Source organism: Trichoderma breve, chromosome 1 (assembly GCF_028502605.1).
Source record: "Trichoderma breve strain T069 chromosome 1, whole genome shotgun sequence".
Taxonomy (NCBI): Eukaryota; Fungi; Ascomycota; class Sordariomycetes; order Hypocreales; family Hypocreaceae; genus Trichoderma; species Trichoderma breve.
Window position 1 is genome coordinate 4,507,187 of NC_079232.1, and position 25,312 is coordinate 4,532,498.

The 25,312-nt window shown below is 51.0% G+C and overlaps 5 protein-coding genes across 5 annotated transcripts; 3 read left to right on the forward strand and 2 right to left on the reverse strand.

Moving 5' to 3' along the window:
- Positions 1–1,247: 1,247 nt before the first annotated feature.
- T069G_01357 (cell morphogenesis central region domain-containing protein) lies at positions 1,248–9,137 on the reverse strand (the record flags this gene model as incomplete). The annotated part of the gene is made up of 7 exons (XM_056168567.1): positions 1,248–6,286; positions 6,341–6,527; positions 6,585–6,667; positions 6,746–7,130; positions 7,188–8,219; positions 8,275–8,942; positions 9,134–9,137. The coding sequence occupies 7 exons, from the start codon at positions 9,135–9,137 to the stop codon at positions 1,248–1,250; spliced, it is 7,398 nt and encodes a 2,465-aa protein (XP_056033883.1).
- A 3,062-nt stretch (positions 9,138–12,199) lies between these two features.
- T069G_01358 (FAD binding domain-containing protein) lies at positions 12,200–14,421 on the forward strand (the record flags this gene model as incomplete). The annotated part of the gene is made up of 4 exons (XM_056168568.1): positions 12,200–13,987; positions 14,051–14,119; positions 14,183–14,329; positions 14,404–14,421. The coding sequence occupies 4 exons, from the start codon at positions 12,200–12,202 to the stop codon at positions 14,419–14,421; spliced, it is 2,022 nt and encodes a 673-aa protein (XP_056033884.1).
- Positions 14,422–17,965: 3,544 nt separating this feature from the next.
- On the forward strand, positions 17,966–19,893 carry T069G_01359 (RNA recognition motif domain-containing protein; the record flags this gene model as incomplete). The annotated part of the gene is made up of 7 exons (XM_056168569.1): positions 17,966–18,804; positions 18,862–18,952; positions 19,008–19,097; positions 19,154–19,245; positions 19,307–19,564; positions 19,619–19,678; positions 19,728–19,893. The coding sequence occupies 7 exons, from the start codon at positions 17,966–17,968 to the stop codon at positions 19,891–19,893; spliced, it is 1,596 nt and encodes a 531-aa protein (XP_056033885.1).
- A 450-nt stretch (positions 19,894–20,343) lies between these two features.
- Positions 20,344–21,668, reverse strand: T069G_01360 (RIO1 family domain-containing protein; the record flags this gene model as incomplete). Its single annotated transcript, XM_056168570.1, has 4 exons — positions 20,344–20,408; positions 20,454–21,396; positions 21,460–21,534; positions 21,606–21,668. 4 exons carry the CDS (start codon positions 21,666–21,668, stop codon positions 20,344–20,346), a joined length of 1,146 nt encoding a protein of 381 aa, XP_056033886.1.
- A 622-nt stretch (positions 21,669–22,290) lies between these two features.
- T069G_01361 (proteasome/cyclosome repeat domain-containing protein) lies at positions 22,291–25,282 on the forward strand (the record flags this gene model as incomplete). Its single annotated transcript, XM_056168571.1, has 4 exons — positions 22,291–22,417; positions 22,493–22,566; positions 22,671–25,154; positions 25,256–25,282. The coding sequence occupies 4 exons, from the start codon at positions 22,291–22,293 to the stop codon at positions 25,280–25,282; spliced, it is 2,712 nt and encodes a 903-aa protein (XP_056033887.1).
- Positions 25,283–25,312: the final 30 nt, after the last annotated feature.

Here is a 25,312-nt window from a genome sequence, read left to right on the forward strand (position 1 = left end):
TATTGGGTACGGGGTTTCTTTTAATCTCTTATGACGCAAAACGTAGCCGGGTGGGCGTATAAGCGCAGCTTTGTGGTGAGATGCCCCGCGCGATCAGGTTTGTTCTGCGCTGGCAACCCTCGCTCAAAGTGATGGTTCACTAAAAGTGGGTCCGAGATAAGAGATAGTTGGAGGGATTGAATAAATTGTATGTGTTGTCTTTGTTTGGTTTCTGCTTTGGTGTTTATGGATGAGTTGATTGAATGGTACGACTTTACAATAGAGTTGTGCTAGAGTAGATGTTCCAACCTAAATGCCCACTTACGGTCACGTGCTTCATCTTTCGTTATATCAAGCTTCCGATTTTCACTGTGAATACCATCGCTGCCGTTTTGCTGTTATCCATGTCGTTTCTACGATTTCTGCTCTCTAATAAAGGGCAGTATGTCAAATTGTGTACAAATTACATCTCCTGACGTAGACTTGAGATGCCGGGCAGCCAAGTTCGGACGCTGGGTAGCCATTTAGTCTCGATTACCCTATAATTCGATTAACTGACCTGCATCTTCTTCATTTCACTTATCTTATGTCTGAATCCATCATTCAAAATGGTCATAGAGCCTTTATTTACTATATATTAGCTCGTTCTATGCTCGGAATACTGTATAGTAAGTAATAGCGCTCTCCAAAGTTCAATATATCTGTCCTATGACGAAGCCTATGGATTCACGGTTCACTCCATGCTTGACAGCAACTATATATATAGGTATATCATCTATCAGCTTCTAAAAGCTCATCACAATGGCCAAAATCGGCTCAAAAGCCCAATCCCATTACCATTTTCACATTTAGAGAAAATAAAACTATTTATTATCTGCATCCACCACCCATACACATCCAACAACTTCCCTCCCGCCCTCCAACACACATCCCCTTATTTTCAATTCCGCAACTCACACGCACCCCCCAATCCTCATAGGCACACGCCATCGCCCTCCCTTTTTTTTCTCCTTCTTTTTCCCAATTTTTATAACAACTGCCAAAAGGGTATTATTTGCTTGTCAGTGACTCATACAGGTTCATGTCCATCTATTTCCCATTTTCAGTAACATCTCATCTCATCTTGAACAAAAACTCCCACATGCCTCATAACATTTCGTAAATGAGAAAAAAAAAAAAAAAAGAAGGAAAAAAAATATAAGTAAAGGGGAAAAAACACCTCTATATAGCTTTTGTTTTTGTTTTCAACCAGTATTTTTTGTTTTGTTTTAAATAACGTCGCCTTGTCCAGGTATATTCGTCACGTATAACTTGCTCGACATCTTGGGAACAGGCTGCGGCGGCGCTTTATCTCTCTGCCGCTCCCGAGACCTGCTTGTGAGGCGCAAAAAGTTTGGGTTCGGAGCGCCCTGTCTGTTGCTCCCCAGTGAAAACGATGCGTCGTCCATGCTTCCCAGATCGATTCTCTCGTCGTCTGCGTCTGAAAAGCCGCCCATGACCAGCTCGTCATCAGATGCAAAATCATGCGGGTAATGAGACGACGGTGCGGAAGGCGATGTAATGGAGCGAGCGTGGAGACCGGGGCGAGTTGGGGGCGATAGGACACGACCGACAGTGAATGCCCCCGGAGTCATCGTATTGGCAGCATGCTCTCGAGAAAAGACCACTGCGGGTCGATCAACAAATCCGTTTTGAAACGAAGTGTTATTAGTGGACGCTTCATGCAGGATTGGCAATATCTGTTCGTCGTAGAGCTCTGTTCCCGTCTCATACGACTCGGGAGTAAACTCGGTAATAGTAAGAGAGGAGCGTCCATCATCATCCGTGTGAGGACTCGCAGGCTCGTCAAAGAAGTCATCAAGGCTATCCAGCTTGGTGACTAGATCGCCTGGGTGAACATCCACTCGGGCCTCATCAGACAGCATTGTTTCCGAGCGCTCCAGGGAATCAAAGTATCCATAGGGAAAGTCTTCCGAATGGAACTCAACTTCCGCCGTAGGAGTGGGTTCGGTCGACGAGCCTTCAGCACTTTGGCACATGTAAAAGGCGGCGTGGATATTGGCTCTTGTAGCCTCCGTCTTCCGAGCGGGAACAGGAATGGCCCATCCGGACAATTCTGGAATACCAAAGAGGCTCTGAGCGCGTTCGTACTCCTTCCGCACAGCTTTGGATGTTAAGCGAGCCATGCTCATTCTCAGATGCTGCTTGTCCATGTGGCTTCCAGACATGGTCATGATGTTATCCAACACCTCGAGAGCCCCCATGCAAAACTCGGACTGCAAAAGGCGCAACAGCGGGGATATGAGATCAGAGCCGTGGACTGCAATTTCTGGGTTGCGCATATCAATATCTGGAATTACTAGGCAGAGGATACGCATAGTTTGAACCTTGACCCAGGAGAGCGAGTTGGTAAGCAGCCCAATCAGAAACGTAATCATCTTAAACTCCATATGCGGCAGATAAAACTCGCGGAGTGCTCCAAAGAGCTGGTTCATGAAATCCTCGGCGATTTGGAAGTGGTCGGAAATCAAGCCGTCCATAATAAGCGCAATGCCTTCGAGACCCTGCCTATCGGATTCGGCGAGGAGTATCCTGGCCGTGTTTGTTGCCTCTGGGCTAAGACCACCGCGTTCTAGTTCGTCCAGAAAACGTGGAAAGTTGGCCAGCAAAGCAAAGAATAGTCGGTTGTCATCTCCAATGAGGCCATCTCCGGGGAGCATGACGAGCTTATCCATAATGTCGAGCGTTGGCTGCCAGCAAAGCGATGATCTTAAGCCTTTGTGAAGTAAGGGCTGAAGCCCTTCAAACTGGCCCTCCCACCGACTTGGTTGTCCATCTGCAATCAATCTCCTCACATTGGGTGCTCTAAAGTCGACTTTGCCAATCAACTCGTCCAGCATCTCTACCGCCTCGAGGAATTCACGCTCATTGATAGACTCCAAGCATGCGCATGTAGTCCAGAACAGCTGCGGGAAGGTGATGAGTTTCTCAGAGTCCAATTTGACGATGAGCGTCTTGAGGGTTGTCAGAATCTCCATAGAGAATGCTTGAATTTCAGGGTCCTCGTCCGCAATCGTGTTTGAAAGGCGGGCAAGCATATCTCCAAGCATGAACTGGTCCAGGGACGTGAGGACGCATCGGAAGATCTGAAATGAGCGACATGCCAAGTGTCTAACCGGGCACGAAGTAGCCCATGTCAACGACAACCTGCCCCATTGTTCTTTGATTCCCGGGAACGATACCTCAAAGGTTCTTACGACCTCATTTGTGAGATATTCCATGCTTGGAGGGACCTTGTTCTCATGATCATTGACTTTTCCATTGCTGTCTTCGTAGCTCCACACAACGGAACGGTCATGCCGACGAACCAAATCTATCAATTCCTCTATGGATTCCTTGTGATGGGGATCTGTCTGGTCATCAATGCGTGACATGACCAGCTCATGAATGAGATGCACCAACATCTCGCGAGCCTGCTCCTGGACCAACGGAGTGTAGTGATCCCAAAGCACGGTAACAACATGTAGTAGAAGCGGGACGCTCTCCTGTGTAAGGTGGACTGGAGACACCATGAGATCCACGAGCAAAATTAGCGAAAGCTGACCGAGAGAAAACCCGGCCTGTTTTGTGCCCACGGGGAGAGCCTCCGCCAAATCTGCACAGTAAGGCAGGCTGCTGGTGTCAGGCGGCGCCTGTGATATCCCACTCTTTTCGATGGGGACCATGGCTTTGGGGTTGATCTGCATCAGCAGAAACTCGACAACTTTGATGCCAGGCGCGCTGTTGGATGTGGAAAGGAAGACGACAATTTGTTTGGCGTACTCGACAAAGTTCTGTTCACGTCGCTCTAGGCACAGCTGCATGATGAAATCCAGCACGAGACGCACGTTCCCAAGATGCGGTCCAGTAGCAAGCGCTTGCCATAGGGCTTGGACTTCATTGTGCAGGGCGCCCCCTGACTTGATTGTGATTTCCAACAGGTTCGCCAAAAGCACGTAGGATTGCGCTGTAGGGCCACCATTCGGATCCAGCGTCAGTTCAATGGCCTGGATCCAGGGCAAAACAACTGCGACGACATTTCGCTGCGCTGCCGGCTGAAGGTCCTTGAAGTACAAGGTAAACTCAGAGATGACATGGAAGGCGAGTTCCGTGTACTGATTAGCGAGTCGCTTTGAGATCTCAAACTGGGCCAACTTGTACACAGCTTGAGTTTTATCTGAGATGCTAATGTCAAAGTCTTGGATCTTGGAGTTTCTTTGTTGGCGAGTCTCCAATATCCTCAGCACAGTTGAAGACTTGGACCTGATTTCGCTTTGATCATTTCCCAGCATAAACAAGCACAGCGCAAGAAGCTTCCAGAAGGGGCAGGGGTAATCGCCATGCTCTTGTAGAACTTCGACAGTGACGATGAAGTAACTCTCGAGAACCTTGGGAACGTCAGCTAGGTAACAACGCGCGATGCAATGCTCCAGCAGATACGGATACTCTTTGTTGTGAACCACGAGATTCTTCAGAGCTCTCCTGCCGATGACGTTCATCTTGTCGCTGCCCGAATTGAAAATGGCCTCGATCCAGGCAAGCATTCTGCGAATATCAAACTGCAGCGTAGCACCGCTCTCAGTCGTCAAAGTGATAGGCCCGCCACACAATGCAGACATGGCACTCAAGGCTGCAGTCCTCAAGTTGCGTTTCTCGATTTCCATGGCCGCAGTGGCCGTGCCCCGTTCGCCCAAGGATTGCTGATCCATCAGGCTCTGTCGCATATTGTCTTCTCTAGCCCGGATCTCATTCTGGTTGGGAGAGAATCCACACCAGTCCTCCATGAGAGAAAATGCCGATTTACGAGATTCAAACGTCATCCAGCGAGTTGGGTCGCTCGTCCGGTTGATTCCTTCAAACAGCGACTCCATGAGTCCACAATAATATCTTCTCAATTTTTGGAAATCCCAATCCATCTGCACCTCTCCGTCCATTAGGAATAACTTGAGGTCCTTGGCGTACGCGGTCAAAGTGTTGAGGAAGAATTCGGACTGATAAACAATTGGATCCTTGAGGAAATGCGAAGTCAATTTGAAGACGTGTGTGATTTCTGTTCTCAGAAGATCCATTTTGCGGTTTCTGCGAGGGCTACTGTTTGTCCGTTGGTGGATTCTCGCACGAGCGTCGTCGTTGCAGCGAGATACCTGGCCTTGGAGTTCCTCTAGTAAGGTCTGATATATGTGGATATTGCTCGATCCCATGGCAACGACAACGGCATCCCGTACGGATACTGATGTGGCAGACAAGAGCGGGATCAAGTATTTGAAAAGAGTCCTTGCCGTCACGTTTTTATCAGCCCCAGAGGGCTTGGAGGATTTGCGCGTGTGCTGGATGGCATCTTTGGGAATGCTCTGCGGCACGCTCCCTGGATCTGCCAGAGTGGTACATGCAAAGATGAGATACAGCTTCCACTGCTCCACTATCGATTCCGGCTGAGTAGTGGGCGACCTGGGCACGGGGCGGTTATTGTGAATACCCTCGCCAGTGTGGTATGGACCTCTTGTAGGTTCAGACAGATAGACAATGGGTTTGTACATTTGAAGTACGCGGTTGCAGATGAGATCTCGGCAGATTGTGACCGCTAATGGGCATTTCTCAAAGGCAATCCGCATCAAGTTAGGGAATATCTTGAACCACAGTGTCGTATCGTAGGTCACCTCACTAGTACAGAGCTCAACGAGGGCGCCTTTGCCATTGCCATTCTGCAAGCCTCGCTGAAGCCTGCTACGCTCAGCAACGGATAGGTGTTCGTCGTCAAAGTTCATCACTTGAGACGAGTCATTCTCAAGAACATTGATCAACCTCAACGAGTCCTTTTCTTCCGATGTGTCTTTCCCAAGAGCCTTGTCAAACTCGGTAATGAGACGGAGGACTGTAATGGAGAAGTATCGAACGCGACGTGACTGGGAACAAAGGAAGAATAATCCATGCGCCTCAGCTTGGTCAACTTCGGCCCAAATGCCAGAGAATTCTAGAGCCCGGTCACCAGCCCCGTTGGCCTCGGATTCGCCCGCCGCAGCGGCGTCTCTAGCCTTCTGCCGAATCTCTTCTATCCATATTTTCAAGAGTTCGACATAGAGCCGTAGCGTATTCTCGATATGATTAGCCCCAAGCATTCCTCCGTCAGACATGGTCGAGTATCGGTCATCAAAATTAAAGATGAAGCGGGCGAACCCCATGGTGACTTGCTGCGCGCGGGACTGGCGAGCAATTGCTTTGAGGGAGTTGGCAGAAGATTCCGCAATATTGTATTGAACGTGAGCAGTGCCTGTGCATAAAAGATTGATTAGAGAATTGAAGGGTATGTCGACGGAGAGGCAGCGCGGGAGTGCTTGAACGGCAACATGTAGCAGCTCGTAAAACGCCTGCTTTTGGTCCGCCGCAGTTTGATGCTCATCCCTCCGAGAAAAGGTAAAGGATTCTGTGATTGGCGTCTTGGGTCCAGGGCTGCCAAACTTTTCATCCAGGGCGGCCTGGCCACCAAATGTGTTATCGCACACAATGGTGATCTTTCCAAGAATTTCGCAAAACTTGTTGTAGTACTCTCGGACACCATCCGTCAGTACGTGTGTGAGGACGGGTCGCGAAACGTGGCTTTCTCGTATTGTCGAAGAACTCGCTACAGAGATAGAAGCGCTGCGAGGCGGTGCTAACATGGGTGATGCTGGGAATCGTTCTGCGATTGTTGGCGTCCCCGAGTCGTACAACTGGGGAAATGGCGGCCTGCCTTGCTCCCCCTTTTCCAAATCTGACATGATGCACAAGAAAGCTCTGATGCCAACTACAATTCTGTCCGGGTCCAGCTGCTCAACTCTCAGCTCTTTATTGGCAATGAAAAGCTCTGCATTGATGAGAGGAAAGATTATGGTACGGAAACAGAACTCGGGATATTTGAACCCAATGATGCGAATTATCTGGATCAGGGGCTCTGTGATGGTGGCATCAGATGCAACAACGCCGCGCTTGGAGGGAGGAAGCACCAGCTTTATCACATCATCCAGCTTCCGTGCCACACTTTGAAAGGTATCGTTGGTACGATAGAGGTAAGTCCACACCAAGCGGGAGATGACTTGTAAGCACAGCGGCTTCATCAGTCGGTCCTTTATCTTCGTCTGCAGAGGTAGGACCAGCTGCAGCCATTGAGCTCCAAAGTTATCTGGCGAAGACACACAAAGCATCGTGGCAGTGAGTGGGAATGCGACAGCCCAATGTCGCGGCTTTGTAAACATTTGTGCCAGCCGTGTTCCAATAGCTGCCACGACCTCCATCCACTTTGGATGCATCAGGTGGCTGTTACTCGCCTTGGAAGCGATCCCGAGGAGCAACAAGTCGATAATCTGGCAGAAGGCTGTTTTCACTCTTTGACCATGAGATCTATTGAAAAGGCGGCCCAAAGAGACGAGGAAATCGCACGATTGTTCCCAGGCATCTTCAGGCGAGATTTTGATGCGAAGGTGTTTCATACCCCCCAGAACAAGATCCATCTTTCCGTCATTGGCATCCACACGACTGGACAAGGAGGTGGGACTTTTGGCCACACGCTCACTTAGGGAATTGTCGAGATCTTCGATAAACCTCCTAGTAACGCCGGCAAAGTTTATATCGCTCATATGGCCAAGAAGAAGTGCAAAGAGGTTCCAATTGGCCATCTTCAAGGGCGAGGCCAGCAGCTGTTCACTATCGGCAATCTTGAGCTGGCCAAAGATGATGCTCTCGAGCTTGTCTTCTACTTCTGGGGTAATGGCTGCCAGGCTGCTCTGGCATATGACCTCGAGCAAGACGCGGCAGAGGATATAAATGGAAACAGTTGAACGGCGCTCTTGCTGGGCTACAAATTCTTGCTTTGAAGCTAGCATACTGCCTCCGGAGAGGCCACTGTCGGATCCATTAGAGATAACCGGTCCAATTGGGACAGGTTCGGTGTTTCTGCGCAGCAGAGGTGACAGAGGCTGACCCTGACCCCCTCGCAATTGTTGCAGCTGCGTCCTCGCCTCGTTGGCAGCATCGCTTTTGCTCTTCCTCCAGAGCATCATCGAGTCTATCAGGTTTTTGGGCTTGGGGCTCGCGATATGGCCAAGGGCAACAATGAGTTGGTCAAAGGCCGGGTCCACGCCAGGGCCGCATATCTTGTCAATCTGAGGCTCGGGGTCAAACGGGGTGGTTATACATTCGTTCAGCTTCTCTTCTGCTTGAGCAATAAACTGTTCCAAGTGCATTAGCATATCATTTTGTCATGCCTGGTTCGGTTCATCTCACAGATGTAAACAGCACGTGCAGCGCATATTCGCCCACAGTCTTCTGCTCGTCTCGATGGTGGCGGGACGAGCGTGATGGATGGTCACGCCTCGACTTGCTATGCATTCTCTCTGCTCTTCGCGAAGGAGCCGTCCCTGGAGGGGTAACAGCGTTGCCCGAAGGCGATCGCTTCATCGGATAGGTTCCATCGCTGGAATTTGCCTGCTGCCCAGTCGGTGTAGCAACAGGCCTGGGGGGCGCAGTATCTCCTTCTAAGCGAGCTAGGGCCGTCTGTAAATCTACACGGTCAAGGCCCAAGCCAGCAGCCGCAATCATCTGGGGACTGAGCGGGTTTGACGAAGAGCTCGCGCCGCTGCCATTTCTCGAGTGCTGGATGCCGTGGACGATGGAAGTCTGGCGATGATGGCCATACGTGGTCTTGGCCGAGCTAAGAGGCGGATCAACGACGTTGGACCGCGGGGGAGGCCCGAGAGTTCGCGGCGATGTCAAAGGCAAAGGTAGAGGAGTCGTCTTTTCGGCCGGATCTTGAGGATGGCGCAAGGCCGGGTCCAAGGCCGGAGGAGGAGGGCGATATGTCTGATCCCAGTCGGATTCCTCATCGAGCCTCGCCGCAGGCCTCGGGAACTTGGCGGACTCGTGAGCATTGTCCGGCGCCGATTGCGATGGCACTGGGCGCGTTCATCTGTCAGCAGCTAGACTTGACAAAAACGAGGCTTTTGGTGCGCCCGTCGAGACACACAGACGCAAGACAGGCAACGCCATTTGATTTGATATTGTATCAATCAATCGACCAAACCAAACCAAACCGGAGATTGCTAATCAGGGTCAGAGACAGAGGCAGAAATCTCGCTCTACTTACCCATCTCGAATCGGACCGCAGCCCAATCCCATCATCTGCCTACGGTAGCATGCGCTGTTCCAACGATGACGCCAAACAGCAAGTCTTGGAGCTATCAGCCAGTACGATGACACGGCTGCAGCCGGGAAGCACAGAGCAGGGAAACACAGCAGGATAGTCAATTTAGCCTGGCTCCCCGTTAACGCTGTCCGAGCGAGACTAATTCCTTATAGGGCCCGGCTTGGGCTCTTTGCTTCTTTTTTTCCCCAGCCGCCTGGGCTTAGAAGGTGTCTTGCGAGAGCTGCAAGGGCATTTGGCTGGTCCTATCAGCGGCGGCCATGATAAAGGGAGGGGCAGCCGGCGGGCAGACGATTGGCCGCGGATTAAGGGTCCTCCGGGATGCGAAGCTAGGTCGAAATCTGAATAGCATTGTCTATCTCCTTGAGTTGTCTTTTTTTTCCTCTTCTAATTCTCCCTTGCCTTTGCCTCTGAGCCTTTTCTTTTTTTTTGTGGGGAGAACTTGGACCGGTGTCAATTAGATCATGTAAGGGAGATTTTGAAAATGCGGAGAGCTCCAGGGTAGCGCCTTGGCTGATGTCTGTCTGGGACGCCACGGCCACGCGGAAGAAAGCATCGCCCAATTTTATATATGCATGTGATCTCTCCTTGGTGGGTGGTAAGAGGAAAAGGAAAAAGAAACGAAAAAATACGGAGCGAGGGAGAGTCCCCGCATTCTGCCGTCCGAAAGCCGCAGGGTCAACTCGACTCGAAGCACAGTTGCCGCGGATTTCTAGCTCGATGCCGAATTGATAGACATTGACGACACTGCACCAAATGCGGTATGTTAGCCCTCCCAAATAGCGTCGGTGGCGCGTGCTCTCCAGCAAATGGACCAAAGCGCCGGCACTTGGATTTCCTGGGGAATCGGAATCGGCAAGGAAACTGAGGCGGGGAGTATTAGATCTCCTTACTTACCCGTTATATTCCTTTCCCCAGCATTTTGATCTATTGCGCGCCTATGCCCGGGATATTTGGACGTCTTTTCGTCGCTCATAAATTCGGAAGAGGTTCCGACGGATAGCAGCTCGCAAGCCTCGCTTCCGCGGACATCCCGAATACGCGACGACCGAGACCGACGCCCACGGGAGAAGACGGGCAAGGCCAGAGGTGCTCGTTTCCGGATCAAAGCCTGTTAACTGCGAATCTGCGACTGGAAGACTACCGCAGTGTGTCATTGCAGATGCAGTCCGGAGGGTTCCGCGGTTGTATGAACACTTGTCCTGATATCAATTGTACGAGGAGGTGAGCATGGGAGCCAGGGCCAAGCATATTGCAGCTGGAAGACGAAAAAGATCTCGTTAGTGTGGTGATCAGTTATCTGCAACCAGGTCTAGTCATGGCTGACTACTCATGCACGAGAGCATAAAGTGTAACCCTTCTTGCCATCCACATTCACTACCGTATGGCTGATGATAGTGTTGTATCGTTTCCATCAACTTCCATCACCACAGCCCTCCTTATTCCGGTCGTGTCTCTTGTTTCTTTTTATGCCCTAGGATGCAGACGCACATCAAGGTATTATAGAGTTGCAGCAGCCTTGTCAATGTAGTATTTAGAAAGAAAACGCATCGGGCATATGTGATGCTCGTACGAGTAGAGTAGCTCGTACGAGCTGATGCGCATTATCTTAGGTACCCGCATGGTACTTGGTTATCCCCCAGAGCCACAGGCCCTGGCCCCGTACCTTGGCGGTGCCACCATTTGATCCGACGCCGCGCCGACGCCTCGGACTCCATACCCCGTACTCGGGTTTTGCACGTCGCTCGTCCTCGACACGATGGAATCAGTGGTCTCAGGTCATTTGCCCCGCTAGGAGCATGCCGGGTACGAAATTAAGATGCGACCAGTGCAAGAGTGTCCTGGCTGTTGGGAAAATGTCTCATGGGTTACGGAGTAGTTTTAGTTGATCAAAGCAAGTTTGAGCGAGATCGGGTTATTGGGGTTTCTTCTTTTGGTCTCTTTAAGAGTTGGCGGTTGCTAGAACCTAGGACTAATAGCAAATAGCCTCAACTTGTTGCCGAGTTTTCTCCACGCGGTAGAGCTGGCTATCATTGATGTTATATACAATATGAGAGTCTACACTGTTGGTTGTTGCATCTCTTCTGAGTTGTTCAACGTCATATGTATTACCTTTTTACAAGCTGTGTTGCTCACCGATACTAACTTACAACGTGGCCTCTTATCACCAACTTGGGCAGTGAGTCTCTGATAGGATAGGATACAATCTCGATGGGATTGGCACAGGTGACCCTGCTAGACTAGTAAGCGGACGCAACGCAATGCATGGAACCAGCCAGCCTTGCACTCGGAATGGTTTCACTCTCTCGCACCATGAACTTTGAATTTGCACGCGGGCTGCACCACTACTCCGTAGTCCGTCGCCGGGGGGCGGAGCCGGCACTGGGGCGGAATTCCTCAATCAGATTTACACGTACACGGAAAGTACATGTAAGCTGAGGTTGTTGAGCAATGCCTGGTCATAATCCCGAACTCGAATCATGTGAAAAAGAGGCTGTTCCCCCCTCCAAGTTCAAACAGACTTGATCAAACCTTCTTCTTTTCTTTTTTTAATTTTTCTTCCTTTTCAATCTCTCCTTTCCCGTCTTCTTGCTCAGGGGCTGAGAACGACATCGGGCTGACTTTTGCCCGCAAACAAAGTAGGGCGATACCAAGCACACGTTAGCATAAGCCGTGGCTTCTCACCCGCCAGGCTCCGTTATCTGGCTGGGTTGGTTTGATTCTTTTTTTTTCTATTCCGCGCCACGGCCCACCCTCTCTCTCGTCCGACCCCTCCCCCGTCCAATTATTCCGGACTGGGCCGCGCAAAACCGCCAGACAGATCCAGCCTTAAATCGACAAAGGCCAACACTTTTGCTGCTGCAAGGGGGACCGACTTGCGCGACACTCTCGAGCACCTGGTTTCTTTGCTTGCGTTGTTTCGCTTTGCTGATTCGCCGGAATCGCTTGACTTGACCGAGAGAAGAGCAGAGGCAGAGCATCGCCTGTTGCTGCTGCAACCCCGCCACCATGGCGGAACTGGACACGTTGGACATCCTGGTCCTGGGTGTCATCCTGCTGGGAACATTTGCCTACCTGACAAAGGGCACGCTCTGGGCCAAGCAGAAGGATCCCTATGCCAACGCCGCCTACCTCAACGGCAATGCCGCCAAGGCGGGCAAGACGCGCAACTTTGTCGAGAAGATGGAGGAGTCCGGCAAAAACTGCATCATCTTCTATGGCTCGCAGACCGGCACCGCTGAGGACTACGCCTCTCGCCTTGCAAAGGAGGGCAAGAGCCGCTTCGGCCTCGAGACCATGGTCGCTGACTTAGAAGAGTACGACTTCGACGCTATGGATACACTGCCCTCGGATAAGATCGCCTTCTTCGTCATGGCCACCTACGGCGAGGGCGAGCCTACTGATAACGCTGTCGAGTTCTACGAGTTCATCAACGGAGACGACGTCGCCTTCTCCCAGGGCGGCGAGGACGCTCCTCTCGACAACTTCCACTACGTCGCTTTCGGTCTCGGTAACAACACCTACGAACACTACAACTCCATGGTGAGGGATGTCGACAGGCTCCTGACCAAGTATGGCGCTCACCGCATTGGCAACGCCGGCGAGGGTGACGATGGCGCTGGAACCATGGAAGAGGACTTTTTGGCTTGGAAGGAACCCATGTGGGCCGCTTTGGCTGCTCACATGGGCCTGGAAGAGCGCGAGGCCGTCTACGAACCCGTCTTTGGCATTACTGTCCGTGAGGGCCTGACTCCTCAGTCCCCCGAAGTCTATCTCGGCGAGCCCAACAAGATGCACCTTGAAGGCGCCCAAAAGGGTCCCTTCAACGCTCACAACCCTTACATTGCCCCCATTGCCGAATCCTACGAACTCTTCAAGGTCAAGGACAGGAACTGCATCCATCTTGAGATTGACATCAGCGGCTCCACCCTCTCGTACACTACTGGTGACCACATTGCCATCTGGCCTACCAACGCTGGTGACGAGGTTGACCGATTCCTGCGCGTTACTGGACTTACCGACAAGCGTGAGCAAGTCATCTCTGTCAAGGCTCTCGAGCCCACTGCCAAGGTTCCCTTCCCGACCCCGACCACTTACGATGCCATTGTCCGCTACCATTTGGAAATTGGTGCTCCCGTCTCCCGTCAATTCGTCTCCACTCTGGCTGCTTTTGCTCCCACTGAGGAGATCAAGACCGAGATGACCAAGCTTGGTAGCGACAAGGACTACTTCCATGAGAAGACTGGTTCTCAGCTCTTCAACATTGCTCGCTTATTGGAACACGTCGGCAACGGAGAGACTTGGGACAAGATCCCCTTCTCTGCTTTCATTGAAGGCTTGACCAAGCTGCAGCCCCGCTACTACTCCATCTCGTCGTCTTCCCACGTTCAGCCTAAGAAGATTTCCGTTACCGCCGTCGTCGAGTCGTCCATGGTTGTCGGCCGACAGGACCCGTTCCGCGGTGTCGCCACCAACTACCTGCTGGCTTTGAAGCAGAAGCAGAATGGAGACCCCGAACCTTCGCCTTTCGGTTTGACCTACGAGCTCCACGGTCCCCGTAACAAGTACGATGGTATTCACGTCCCGGTTCACGTCCGCCACTCCAACTTCAAGCTGCCGTCCGACCCTGCCAAGCCTATTATCATGATTGGCCCTGGAACTGGTGTTGCTCCTTTCCGAGGTTTCATCCAGGAGCGAGCTCAGCAGGCACGTGAAGGTATCAATGTCGGTCGCACCATTCTGTTTTTCGGCTGCCGTAAGAGCACTGAGGATTTCATGTATGAATCTGAATTCGAGGTATGTTTTCCTTTCTTTTCATTTTTTTGATTCCCATCGACTCATCATTTTTGCCATGTGTAGGAATACAAGAAAGCTCTTGGCGACAAGTTCGAATTGGTCACTGCCTTCTCCCGAGAATCTTCCAAAAAGGTTTACGTTCAGCACAGACTCAAGGAGCGGTCCGCCGAGATCAGCGACCTGCTCTCCCAAAAGGCCTTCTTCTACGTCTGCGGTGACGCTGCCAACATGGCCCGTGAAGTCAACACTGTCCTGGCTCAAATCATTGCTGAGGGCCGCGGTGTCTCAGAGTCCAAGGCAGAGGAGATTGTCAAGAACATGAGAGCAGCAAACCAGTACCAGGTATGTCTCATCCCCCATCGTCACCTAAAAAGTCCAACCAAGGAACAAAACGTCAACTAATACATTTTTTACAGGAGGATGTCTGGTCATAAAAAAATGCATCTAGCACAAAATGATTTACTCTTTTTTCTCGACAATTGTACGGGGACCAAAACCCCCCTACTGCTCGAAAAAAAATAAATTTTGCATAAATACTTTGTCGGGAAGGGGGGCCGGAGTCATTTCGACTGCGAAGCACATCGCCGGCGTTTGTTTATGAAGCCATGCACAACATCTGACATTTGCTCTTAGACGGATCCGTAAATACCTGAGCTATCGGATCTAGAGGTTATATCAGGGAAGGCCGGGCCCATTTTCTTGCACAGAGGTTTTTTTTATTTTACAGACCTTGGTAATTATTCGTTGTTGTGCGGGAAGGGTAGGCCGGCCGGTAAATAGAGATGGATGGCTTGGATATGTATGGTTTTGGTGGAAAAAACGTGTGCAGGCTGGGAAGATACTGAGAATATCACTACATATTTTTGACATAATTGTTCTTTATGCCATGTGCATCGCCATTGATAGTATGTATTAAATCTACTAAATTTACTAAATACTCGTACGAAAACTTCACTTGGGATAATTGTCTTGAATACCTGGGGTCCATGTCTCAGCCCGGTCCATTATCGCACTTAGTCAGCCCGCTCAACACAGATACCAAGACGGCGATAATGACAGGTCATGATTCTGGTCTTAAGAGGCACCCCCAGGAGTCTTGGTCGTATATGTTTGTGGCGCTCGTGACCCTTGATAGTGAAATTAATTTTTGGTATCAGAAGAGGAAAAAAAAGCAATTATGAAGCTACCGTGGTTGGTGCTTTATGGAGCAAAGGCATCTTGGATTGGCTGTTAGTTGGCCAGGGAGACAAGCGGAATTAGCACCATCCTCCTTGCTTTCTTGCCAGTCGCCCCAGAGGGGAAATAATATCCATCTCTGGTGGAAAAAAATTGATAGTTTAAACGCCGTGCATAAGAGATCGTCTCTTATCCGGGGATGGTAGGAGGAGGGCTCTAGTCAGTTGCCTGGGAGATGATCTACCGAGATCCGATCCATATAGTCGATATCCGCTCTTCATCGTGCGAGAGATGACTGTGAGTAAACGGCTCTGTTCAAACCAAAAAGGCGCAGCATAATCAGTACACTTGTGAGGATGATTGGCCAAAGGGTCTCGGACAAGCACCATAAAAAGGAACATCCCGTAGTCTCGGTCCAAGCACAGGATCGGCTGCCAGACAAACAACATGTCTTAGTAAAATGGACCTCAGGAGCCATCCGAATCTTATTCCCAACTAGTCACTTGCGGGTTGACACAAATTCAACCACCTTCCCGCCTGCCCCGTGCTCCTTGCTGGGGTTGATAGGCACAATAATTCGGACGAGTGGATTCAGGACCCTTTGGTGGCCTTCGTATGGAGTACAATCTGGGGACTGCGTCCCGTCCAAGAATGGATCTGGTCTCATCAAGGCCAGAAATCCGGTTGGCCAGTACCTTGGCTCCGGGAATAGTGAACCACGGCCATCTGTGCGCATGTCTGACAGCGAAGGGGGAGAAAAAGGAAAGACTGTTGTTGCTGGGTGCCATCGGTGTCAGAAGGGCACACTCTGTTGGGATACTTACACTTCTTGTCGTAGTAATGCATTGTTGCATCCACCGTATTGCACGGGTAGCCCCATGGCACTTATAAGAGGTGCACATCCCAGAAAGAAACGTGACAGTGGTTGTGCCTGTCCAAGTATTCCATGATCATTCTGCTCCTTATTACATGACCTTCTATAGGCTCGATTGTATCTTTATCGCCTCTATCTGCCCGGTATCTGTCGGAGTATTTTGTGCCTTGTTCGTTCGAGTGTGTCTGCTAGACTTTCGAATTTGGTAATGCATGTTTGGAGCAATAGCATCGAGTTGATTCCGCAGATGAACAGTGCCTTTTAGGGACGTTCGAGCAGCCTTGTTGGCTCAAAGCGAACGTTTGGGTGTCGACAAAGGCGGAAGATACTGTCGGTTCGAATATAACATCAATTGTCCTTCACTGCATCGCTATTAGGGACAAACGGAAGCCCAGAAGGGATCTGCTTGGTATTGGGAGGAGGAGAAGCCTAAGCTCGTTGGAGCGGATAGGATAACGCTGGTGAGTAATAGAAACGAACCTGCCATGCTACCACTGAGAATTGATTGTTAACACAGGTACCAAGCATCGACTTTGCATTGCAGATGCAAAGAAACAAACAGATAACATCTTTTGCAACAAAAAGGATCAGCACTAACCTCTCAATCCTGCATATACATATCCTTCAATCCGCAAGCCTGGATATCAACGGCCCGAGCTGAATCATCTGCACTGGTGGCAGACGGACAGACACCTGGCAGCAGCAAGTCAAGCCAGCTGGCAGTTGTCCAGCCCAGCCTGCCAAATCAACGCCGCGAGTATTTCGTCATTTCTCGCTTCCTTTTGCCTTGTTGTCATTTCTTCCTCCCTCACACGCGTCTCTCCTGGCTTGGTGGTAATTCTAGTCTTTAATATCGCGGCCATCACGCCTGCACCAACACCAGCGTCGGCTCCCCTTGGCATAGCTTATCACAACGATTCCTTCCGTTTCTTGGAGAAATAGATTTTGTTGCAGCTTCCTTTTCTGCAGGGCTTAGGTAAGTCTCGTCTACGCCTCCGCCTACTTCTCTGCTTCTCTCTCTTCTTCCTCCTCAATCTCTTCTTCCTTTTCTTTCTCCTCACAGCATCACATCCCACAGTCCTCGTCACTCTCTTGCAGCCTTCTGCCTCGACCGAATCTCTTCGAGACTTCATCTTGCTTGATAGCTTGTTCTATCTTAATTACTCTCGCTTCATCTCAATCAATTGTCTTGGTAGCACCATTTGCCTTTGGCCCTCGAGCTTCATTGTCTGCAACACCACGTAATTCCCAAGACTGGGTAAGGTGAGCATGCATTTTGATAGTCTCGTTCTATCACCTAGCCTTCTGCTTCTCTTCGAATTTGTCTCCATTTGCTCGAGCAAATCTTCATCTCTCGAGCCGCCCATCTACAGGCTGGTAGATGAATCCCCCCCTCTCTACATATCTGCAACGTCATTCTCCATTTGTCCTCTCCATGGTTTCTTCTCTCGTTTCCAGCTCTTTGCCAGGCTGCCTGATATTCGTATTTCATCATCTCCAGTCGGCTTTGCACATGAAGACCACTTCAGCACCGCTATGCTTCATCTTGGTTACAATTCTAACTCATTAACTGATTCCAGATTTTCGTCGTACTGTCGAATCATTTGTCATTTCTTCGATCACCATTGTGACCGATCTGCTGTTCTTTGGGTAAGTTGCCTTCTTTTCAGCTTCATCTCTTGAATCACCACCCCTGGCCAACCTTCCAACTCATCTTCTACTCCTCTCGACTCGGGTTTGATGCCCTGAATCATGAGCCTCTTGCCATCGCCAATATCGGGGCAGCCCATCCCAAGTCTTGGATGTCTTTTGATCATGTCACTTGCCATCTTTGCCACCAAAACGCTCTACGTCACCGCAAATCACTGACCGCGACAACGACAGGCAAACACATGTCTTACCATCTTCACACTGTTGCCGAATCCAAAATGGAAGCCAACGGTGGCGTTGCTAATCCTTATTACACCGGTCGAGCCGCTCATGCAGCTGCTGATCCCGGCAGCCTTATTAATCACTTCAATGGATTGACTCTCGGCAGCTTGAGCATGCCCAGCAATGCCGCTCCCGTCCCAATGGGACCAGGTCATGCGTTCATGGTCAACTCGGACAGCCAGTTCGTCCTCACGCCTGTGCCAACTGCGCAACCCATGGGCCTTGGCCATTCTAATGAGAACCCTTATCTCAATTATCCGGGTGCCGCGGGCGGCTATGGTGCCTCCTATGTTGGCCTTTCGATGCCTCTTATGCCCTTTACCCCTGGCCGCCCAGGCACGGCCCAGCCTCGTGCTGATCGTGGGCATTCAGATGTCCCAGGGCTTGAGAATCGTCGCGGTTCTTACTCTACGACGGAGTCTGCTCCTGCCACCCCCTACTACGGCGGCGCCTTCTCCATTGTCCGCGATTATCCCCCTCGTGTTGCTAGCCTTGATCGGTCTTCATACACGACCCCGTCTCCTAATGCCACGGGTCTTGCGCCCATTGAGACCACGAAGCCGATTCCCATGGTCATTTCGGATCGCACCATTGATGAGCTTCTCAAGAAGGATCCGGCCATTCCCAAGGCGGTTCCAGCTGTCTTCACTCCTCCGGGCCAGATGAAGACTCTTGAACAAAGTTTGGAGAATCGCATTCCCGGCAACCGCAATGTGTACATTCGTGGTCTTCATCCCACTACGGATGACGAGCTGCTGTACCATTTCACTTCTCGCTTTGGTGCTGTTGAGACGTCCAAGGCCATCATCGACACTAACACTGGAGCTTGTAAGGGGTAAGTTCTGCTCGTCCTATAACACTCAATTCTCTACTTGATGCTGACTGGCCATAGATTTGGTTTCGCCAAGTTCTACGATGTTCGTGACTCTGAACTGTGCATTCGGGCCTTCCACCGCCTCGGCTACGAGATCGGCTTTGCCCGGGTACGATTCAACCTCTTTCCCCTTCTCTCAGCTCTTCTGAGCTAACAACTTCCAGGAGTCGTTCAATTCTCGGCTCAAAGCTGAGGGTGATGAGGGTTCAACCAACCTTTACATCTCCAACCTGCCCAAGAGCTTGAACGAGATGGTACGTTGACTTACTTGACTCTTCTCTTGCAGCTTGTGTGGCTGACCCTGGCCTAGGAACTCGCCACCATCTTCCTTGGATACCACATTCAGTCCAGCAAGATCCTTCGCGATAGCATGGGAAACAGCCGTGGCGTCGGCTTTGCTCGGTAGGTTTCTTGAAGCCCCTGTCGGCCCTCACAACGTCCTGTACCTCCTGACACAGTTTAGATTTGACTCTCGAGACATCTGCGATGAGATCGTTCGCAAGTTCAACGGCATCGGCATTGGTGAAGAGGGTCTTCCAATGAACATTCGCTATGCCGATACTCCAGCTCAAAAAGAGCTCAAACGAGTTACAGCTGAACGTCGTCAGTTCCGCACTAATGAGTACAATATTGGCGCCTACGGCACTCCGCTTGTTGGCCTGAACCCTGCTCTGTACAACCAGCAAGCCCACTGGCGACGCAATCTACCTCAGTCCCGAAGGTTTGCTTCTGGTGATTCCGGGGTAGACACTGACTTGCCACTAACATCTCGCAGCGGCCTATCGTCCTCGTCGCTTGACGACACGCGAAGCTCATTGCCCCGTGCACAGTCTGCGTATGGATATAGCCGCAGCATTTTTGCTAAGTTCTAACTCTTTCGGTAGGGCGACCACGAGCGCGGACGCTACGATTTCGACTCCCACCACGTCTGAGTGCGATGAGAGTGTCACGATTCGAGCGGACCCAGCCGTTGTCGCCGCCGCCGGCAAGGAGAACATCCAGCTGTCTCCCTCGGTCAAGAAAGAGGCCTCGAAGAAGGACTCGCAGTGAACACCCATGCAGTCTTCATTCTTTTGCTTTTTTGTGTCTTTTTTGTCCGCACGTTTGTGCCATAATATGATGCCGGCTGGTTCAACATCTCTACCACTACTTGTTTTGGACTTTTTTGGGACCACTTACCCCAACAGTCACGGTAGCTTTTACGCCACGGTTGAAACATGTTCTAGGTCTGGAGATAGCCAATAAGTGGGATCAAACTGTGTGAAGGGATTATTTTATGTGCGTGTACTTTAGAGTCTAGATAATGGCAGGCTGTGGCAAAAGTTGGCGGCGTTAGCATCGTTTTACACACAATGATGAGATATCATTCCATCACATGCTGAGGAATTCTTTTGTTGTGTCTTCTTTTCCCGTTGACCATTTTTGAACAACGGCTGCTAATGAAATTCAATTTTGTTTTGTCATGTCAGTTCTTGGTTCTTTGTATCAATCATCCGGCCACTATACTGCCAGTTTTGCCATTTCGCTGTTGGCCTTGTCTATGGCCGGCTCACCACTCAAGAGACCTTCCGAGAGCCCACCACTCAAAAGAGCTTCTTGTCTTCCCTCACCTTCATCCTCATCCTCACCCTCACCCTCTTCTCCTTCCTCTTCTTCACTATCCTCATCACCATCCTCATCGTAGTCGTCATCGTCATCCTCGTTTGCCCCCTCTTGACCTTCCTTGTCCGTCTTTTTATCTTTGATTGCTGCCTCAAGATCTTTCAACATCTTCTTGGTGAAGCCTGATGCTTCAACGGTAGCATCCAACCGCTTCAGACCACCCTTTCCAACAGTCTTCTTTGCGTCCTTGAAAAAAGGCCCTGGTTGGGAGGGTGTGAAATGAAATCGTCGTAAAAAGAAACGCTTAATGCAGTTTACATCTCGATCAAAGTACATCTCGGCATTGACATGCTCCATGGAAACCATCTGTGGAAAATCAATGATAACTGGCTCGAGTACGATAGACTCTGTGCCGTCCTCGGCTGTTGATTTAATCTCCTTGACTAGGATATTAAACTCGTTATAATCGCCGTGAATCAGGCCATGGCTTGCTAGGCGTAGGATGAGGGAGATGAGATCTGCGTAGAGCGAGGCCGGGTCGGGAACCTCGCTGATTTGTCGGAGAGGGAATGCGTCTACCAGGGACATGACGATGGTATGTCTGGATTGTGCCAGCGGCACCGGCACAGGAAAGCCTTCCTCGTGAAGCGCATTCATGAAGGCGTATTCCTTCATGGCGGCGAGCCTTGAGAGATACATCCACGACTGGGCATTGCGGTTCTTTAGGTAGTCTCGGTTTGATTTGACTGTTCGGAAAGATATTCGCCCAAGGCGATGGATCTTGAGTACACACTGCTTGCCGGAGTGATCTGCGACAACCATGATGTCGCTCTCTTTTCCTACGCCGATTCGGTTGCCGACGCTGTAGACATCCTTGCGGCTGGCGTGGGTGTGTAGCGCGAGGTAGTCGAGTCCACCGTATGTCAGGCGATATCCGTCGTATTTGGCTTCCTTGACACGGGCGATGAGGCCGACCTTGGCGAGAGCTGATATGCTCCTGTGGACGCCGCTTACGCCGCCTCGAAGGCGGGCCAGCTTTTCTATTAGAGGAGTTGGAACGATCTCGTGGTTTTTGCTTCCCATTTCGACCTGTAATGGCGAAGGGGTATATGATTAGCGAATCTTTTGTTTGTATATTATCTCGAGTTTGTTGGGCGTACTGCTGTGAGGACTCGCCAGTCCTCGGCCGCCAGATGGCGCATTGCTCTAGTGTCCAACTTCATGGCCGGCTATATAGATGAACTGAATATGGCGAACTTTGTAAATAAGTTTGCTGAAGCCGGTAAGGTCCAACGCTAAACCGCAAGATCTGATATGCGAGTATCTTGATTCAATTTAATTCTTCGACGGATGGGGGGTTCCGTTGGAAAGTTGGTGGGGTCTACCAGCAGCAAACAACCTTGATGAAAGAAAATTGACCAAGATCTTATCGATAAAAGATAGAGGTTGGAATGGCTGCGACTAGCCCTAATTCATCCTAGAGCAAATTCTGGGGGTCGTTGCACGTGATCATAAGGCTGGGGTTCAGAGTACGTAGCTGGTTCTGTAGGCGGCAGCGCCTCGCGTAATACCTGGTACCTAGTGTACATAGCAGCCCATGGCAGCTGTTGAGAGTAGCGCTTCAACCCAGCCCAGAGCTTTACCAAGCAAAGTCTCCATCAGCACTTCCACCTGATTCCGCCCGCAACTTCGACCTGCTCAACCTCCCCGGGGCTGCGATACTGAGCAATTCTAATTCTAACTTATCAACCATCTTTCAACGACTTCCTCCGCATTCATCCATCTCAGCCCCCGACGTCTTTGCTGGGGGGGTTCATCATAGACGCCTAATCTCTCTACGTCACCATGGCCCAGGACAGCGATTTGCCAAAGCCGGCGGCGGCTGCTGATAAGGGGAAGGGCAAGGCCGTGGATGAGGTCAAAGATGACAAGGCTGTCGCGGACGGCAAGAAGGAGGACGACAAGAAGGACGGTAAATACCCCACTCCCTTGGAGACGCCCGATATCCCGTGGTTTTCTCTACAATGGCTGACTTGAGGGGTACCAGCTGCCGAAGAGGAGCTCAATGAAGAGGACCAGCAGCTCAAGAGCGAGCTAGATATGATGGTGGAGCGTTTAACAGTGAGTATTGCCGGATAACATACAATAAGAGGAGGGGAAGATGAGGGAGGGGCAAGCTGTGCGTTTGTCCGATGCGGTTTGGAAGCTTACTTCTTTGTCTCCAGGAATCCGATAGTTCCCTCTACAAATCCGCCCTTGAGATGATGAAGAGCGCAATCAAGACCTCCACATCGTCCATGACAGCAGTACCGAAGCCGCTCAAGTTTCTCCGACCACACTACGAGACCCTGACCAAGCTGTACGACGAGTGGCCCAGCGACGAGAACAAGGTGTCACTGGCCGATGTTCTGTCAGTTATTGGCATGACCTTCTCCGATGAAGACCGACAAGACACACTCAAGTACCGACTCCTGGCCCCCACGACCGACATTGGATCCTGGGGACACGAATACGTCCGGCACTTGGCTCTCGAGATCGGCGAGGTGTACAGCAAGCGCATCACGGCCGATGAGCCCACCAAGGACCTTGTCGACCTGGCGCTGATTCTGGTGCCGCTCTTCATCAAGAGCAACCAGGAGGCTGATGCCGTGGATCTGATGAGCGAGCTGGAAATCATTGAGGAGATTAGCAAGTTTGTGGACGAGAACTCCTACCCCAGAGTGTGCCTGTACATGGTCACCATGGTGAATTTGTTGACATATCCCGACAACGAGACCTTCCTCCGTGTCGCCCACGATATCTACATCACCCACAAGCAGTTTACTCAGGCAGTTATTCTTGCTATTCGATTGCACGACATTGACCTGCTCCAGGAAGATTTCGACAAGGCGGAAGATCCCATACTCAAGAGACAGCTGGCCTTTTTGATTTCACGTCAGAAGATTGTCATGCCCATGGTTGAAGATGGTGAGGGCGATGACCAGGAGCTGTTCGAGTGTCTACACAACATCAAGCTGTCAGGGTACTTCAAGGGCCTGGGCAAGGAGCTCAACATCCTCGACCCCAAGTCCACCGAGGATATCTACAAGAGCCACTTGGAGAGCAGTCGAGTAGCCGGAATGACCAACTTGGACTCTGCTAGGCATAACCTTGCCGCCGCTTTCGTCAATGCTTTTGTCAATGCTGGATTCGGCAACGACAAGATGATGCTCGTCGACTCCCAGAAGGAGGCTTGGGTGTGGAAGACCAAGGGTGAGGGCATGATGTCAACTGTTGCCTCCCTCGGTACCCTGTTGATGTGGGATATTGAGAACGGCCTCGACAGCGTCGACAGGTACACTTATGCCACTGAGCCGGAGATCACAGCCGGTTCCATGCTTGCCATTGGTATCATGAACTCGGGTGTTCGGCTGGAATCTGAGCCAACCATTGCGCTCTTGGGAGATGCTGACAAGCTGCACCATGAAAACCCTCTTGTCCGCACTGGTTGCCTGATGGGTCTCGGATTGGCCTATGCTGGATCCAATAAGGAGGACGTTATTGATTTGATCATGCCCATGATTGTCGACTCTAAGGAGGACATGCAAATCTCGGCCATGGCAGCGTTGGCTTGTGGTCTCATTGCTATTGGCACATCTCACCCCGAAGTGAGCGAGGCTATCGTGACGACACTTATGGACGAAGAGCGCAAGAACCAGTTGACCGATAAGTGGACGAGGTTTTTGGGTCTGGGCTTGGGACTCCTTTTCTTTGGTCGTCAGGAAGAGGTGGATGTTATCTTGGAGACGCTCAAGGCTGTGGACCACCCCATGGCCAAGCCTACAGCTGTTCTGGCTGAGATTTGTGCTTGGGCCGGTACCGGTGCTGTCCTGAAGATCCAGGAGCTGTTGCACATTTGCAACGAGCACCAAGAAGAGTCGGACGATAAGAAGGGCGACGAACTTCTGCAAGCGTACGCGGTCCTGGGTATTGCGCTCGTGTCAATGGGAGAGGACATTGGCCAGGAGATGGTCCTGAGACAGTTTGGTCATCTCATGCATTACGGCGAGCCCAACATTCGTAAAGCCGTGCCTTTGGCTATGGGCTTGATTAGCCCGAGCAACCCGCAGATGAAGGTCTATGACACGCTTTCAAGATACAGTCACGACAATGATCCGGAAGTGGCCATCAACGCTATCTTCGCTATGGGTATGCTGGGTGCGGGCACCAACAACGCTCGATTGGCTCAGCTACTCCGACAGCTTGCGAGCTACTACCACCGAGACCAAGACGCCCTGTTCATGGTCCGCATCGCACAGGGTCTCTTGCACATGGGCAAGGGAACACTCTCCTTGAACCCATTCCACTCCGACAGACAGGTGCTCTCCCCCGTCTCGACCGCCGGTCTGCTGACCACCATCATTGCCATGCTTGACCCCAAGGACTTTATCGCTTCCAACTCGCACTACCTCCTCTATTTCCTTGTTCCTGCCATGCACCCTAGATTCCTTGTCACTGTGGATGAAGACTTGAACCTCCTGAAGGTCAACGTTCGTGTAGGTCAGGCTGTCGACGTTGTCGGCCAGGCTGGTCGACCCAAGACTATTACCGGCTGGCAGACACAGAGCACGCCGGTGGTGCTAAGCTACGGCGACCGAGCGGAGCTGGAGGACGAGGAGTACATCAGCCTTAACAGCACCCTCCTGGAAGGCATAGTGATTCTGCGAAAGGTGAGCTTTTCCGCCCTCAACAAGAACAACTCCACCCTTCCCTTTGATTGATTTGACCCTATCCGTGAGAACATGCTGACTAACATTTTACGTGTGTATAGAACCCCGAATGGCAAGCGGAGCAATAAACAAGGCAATTAAATAAATAAAAAGGCATT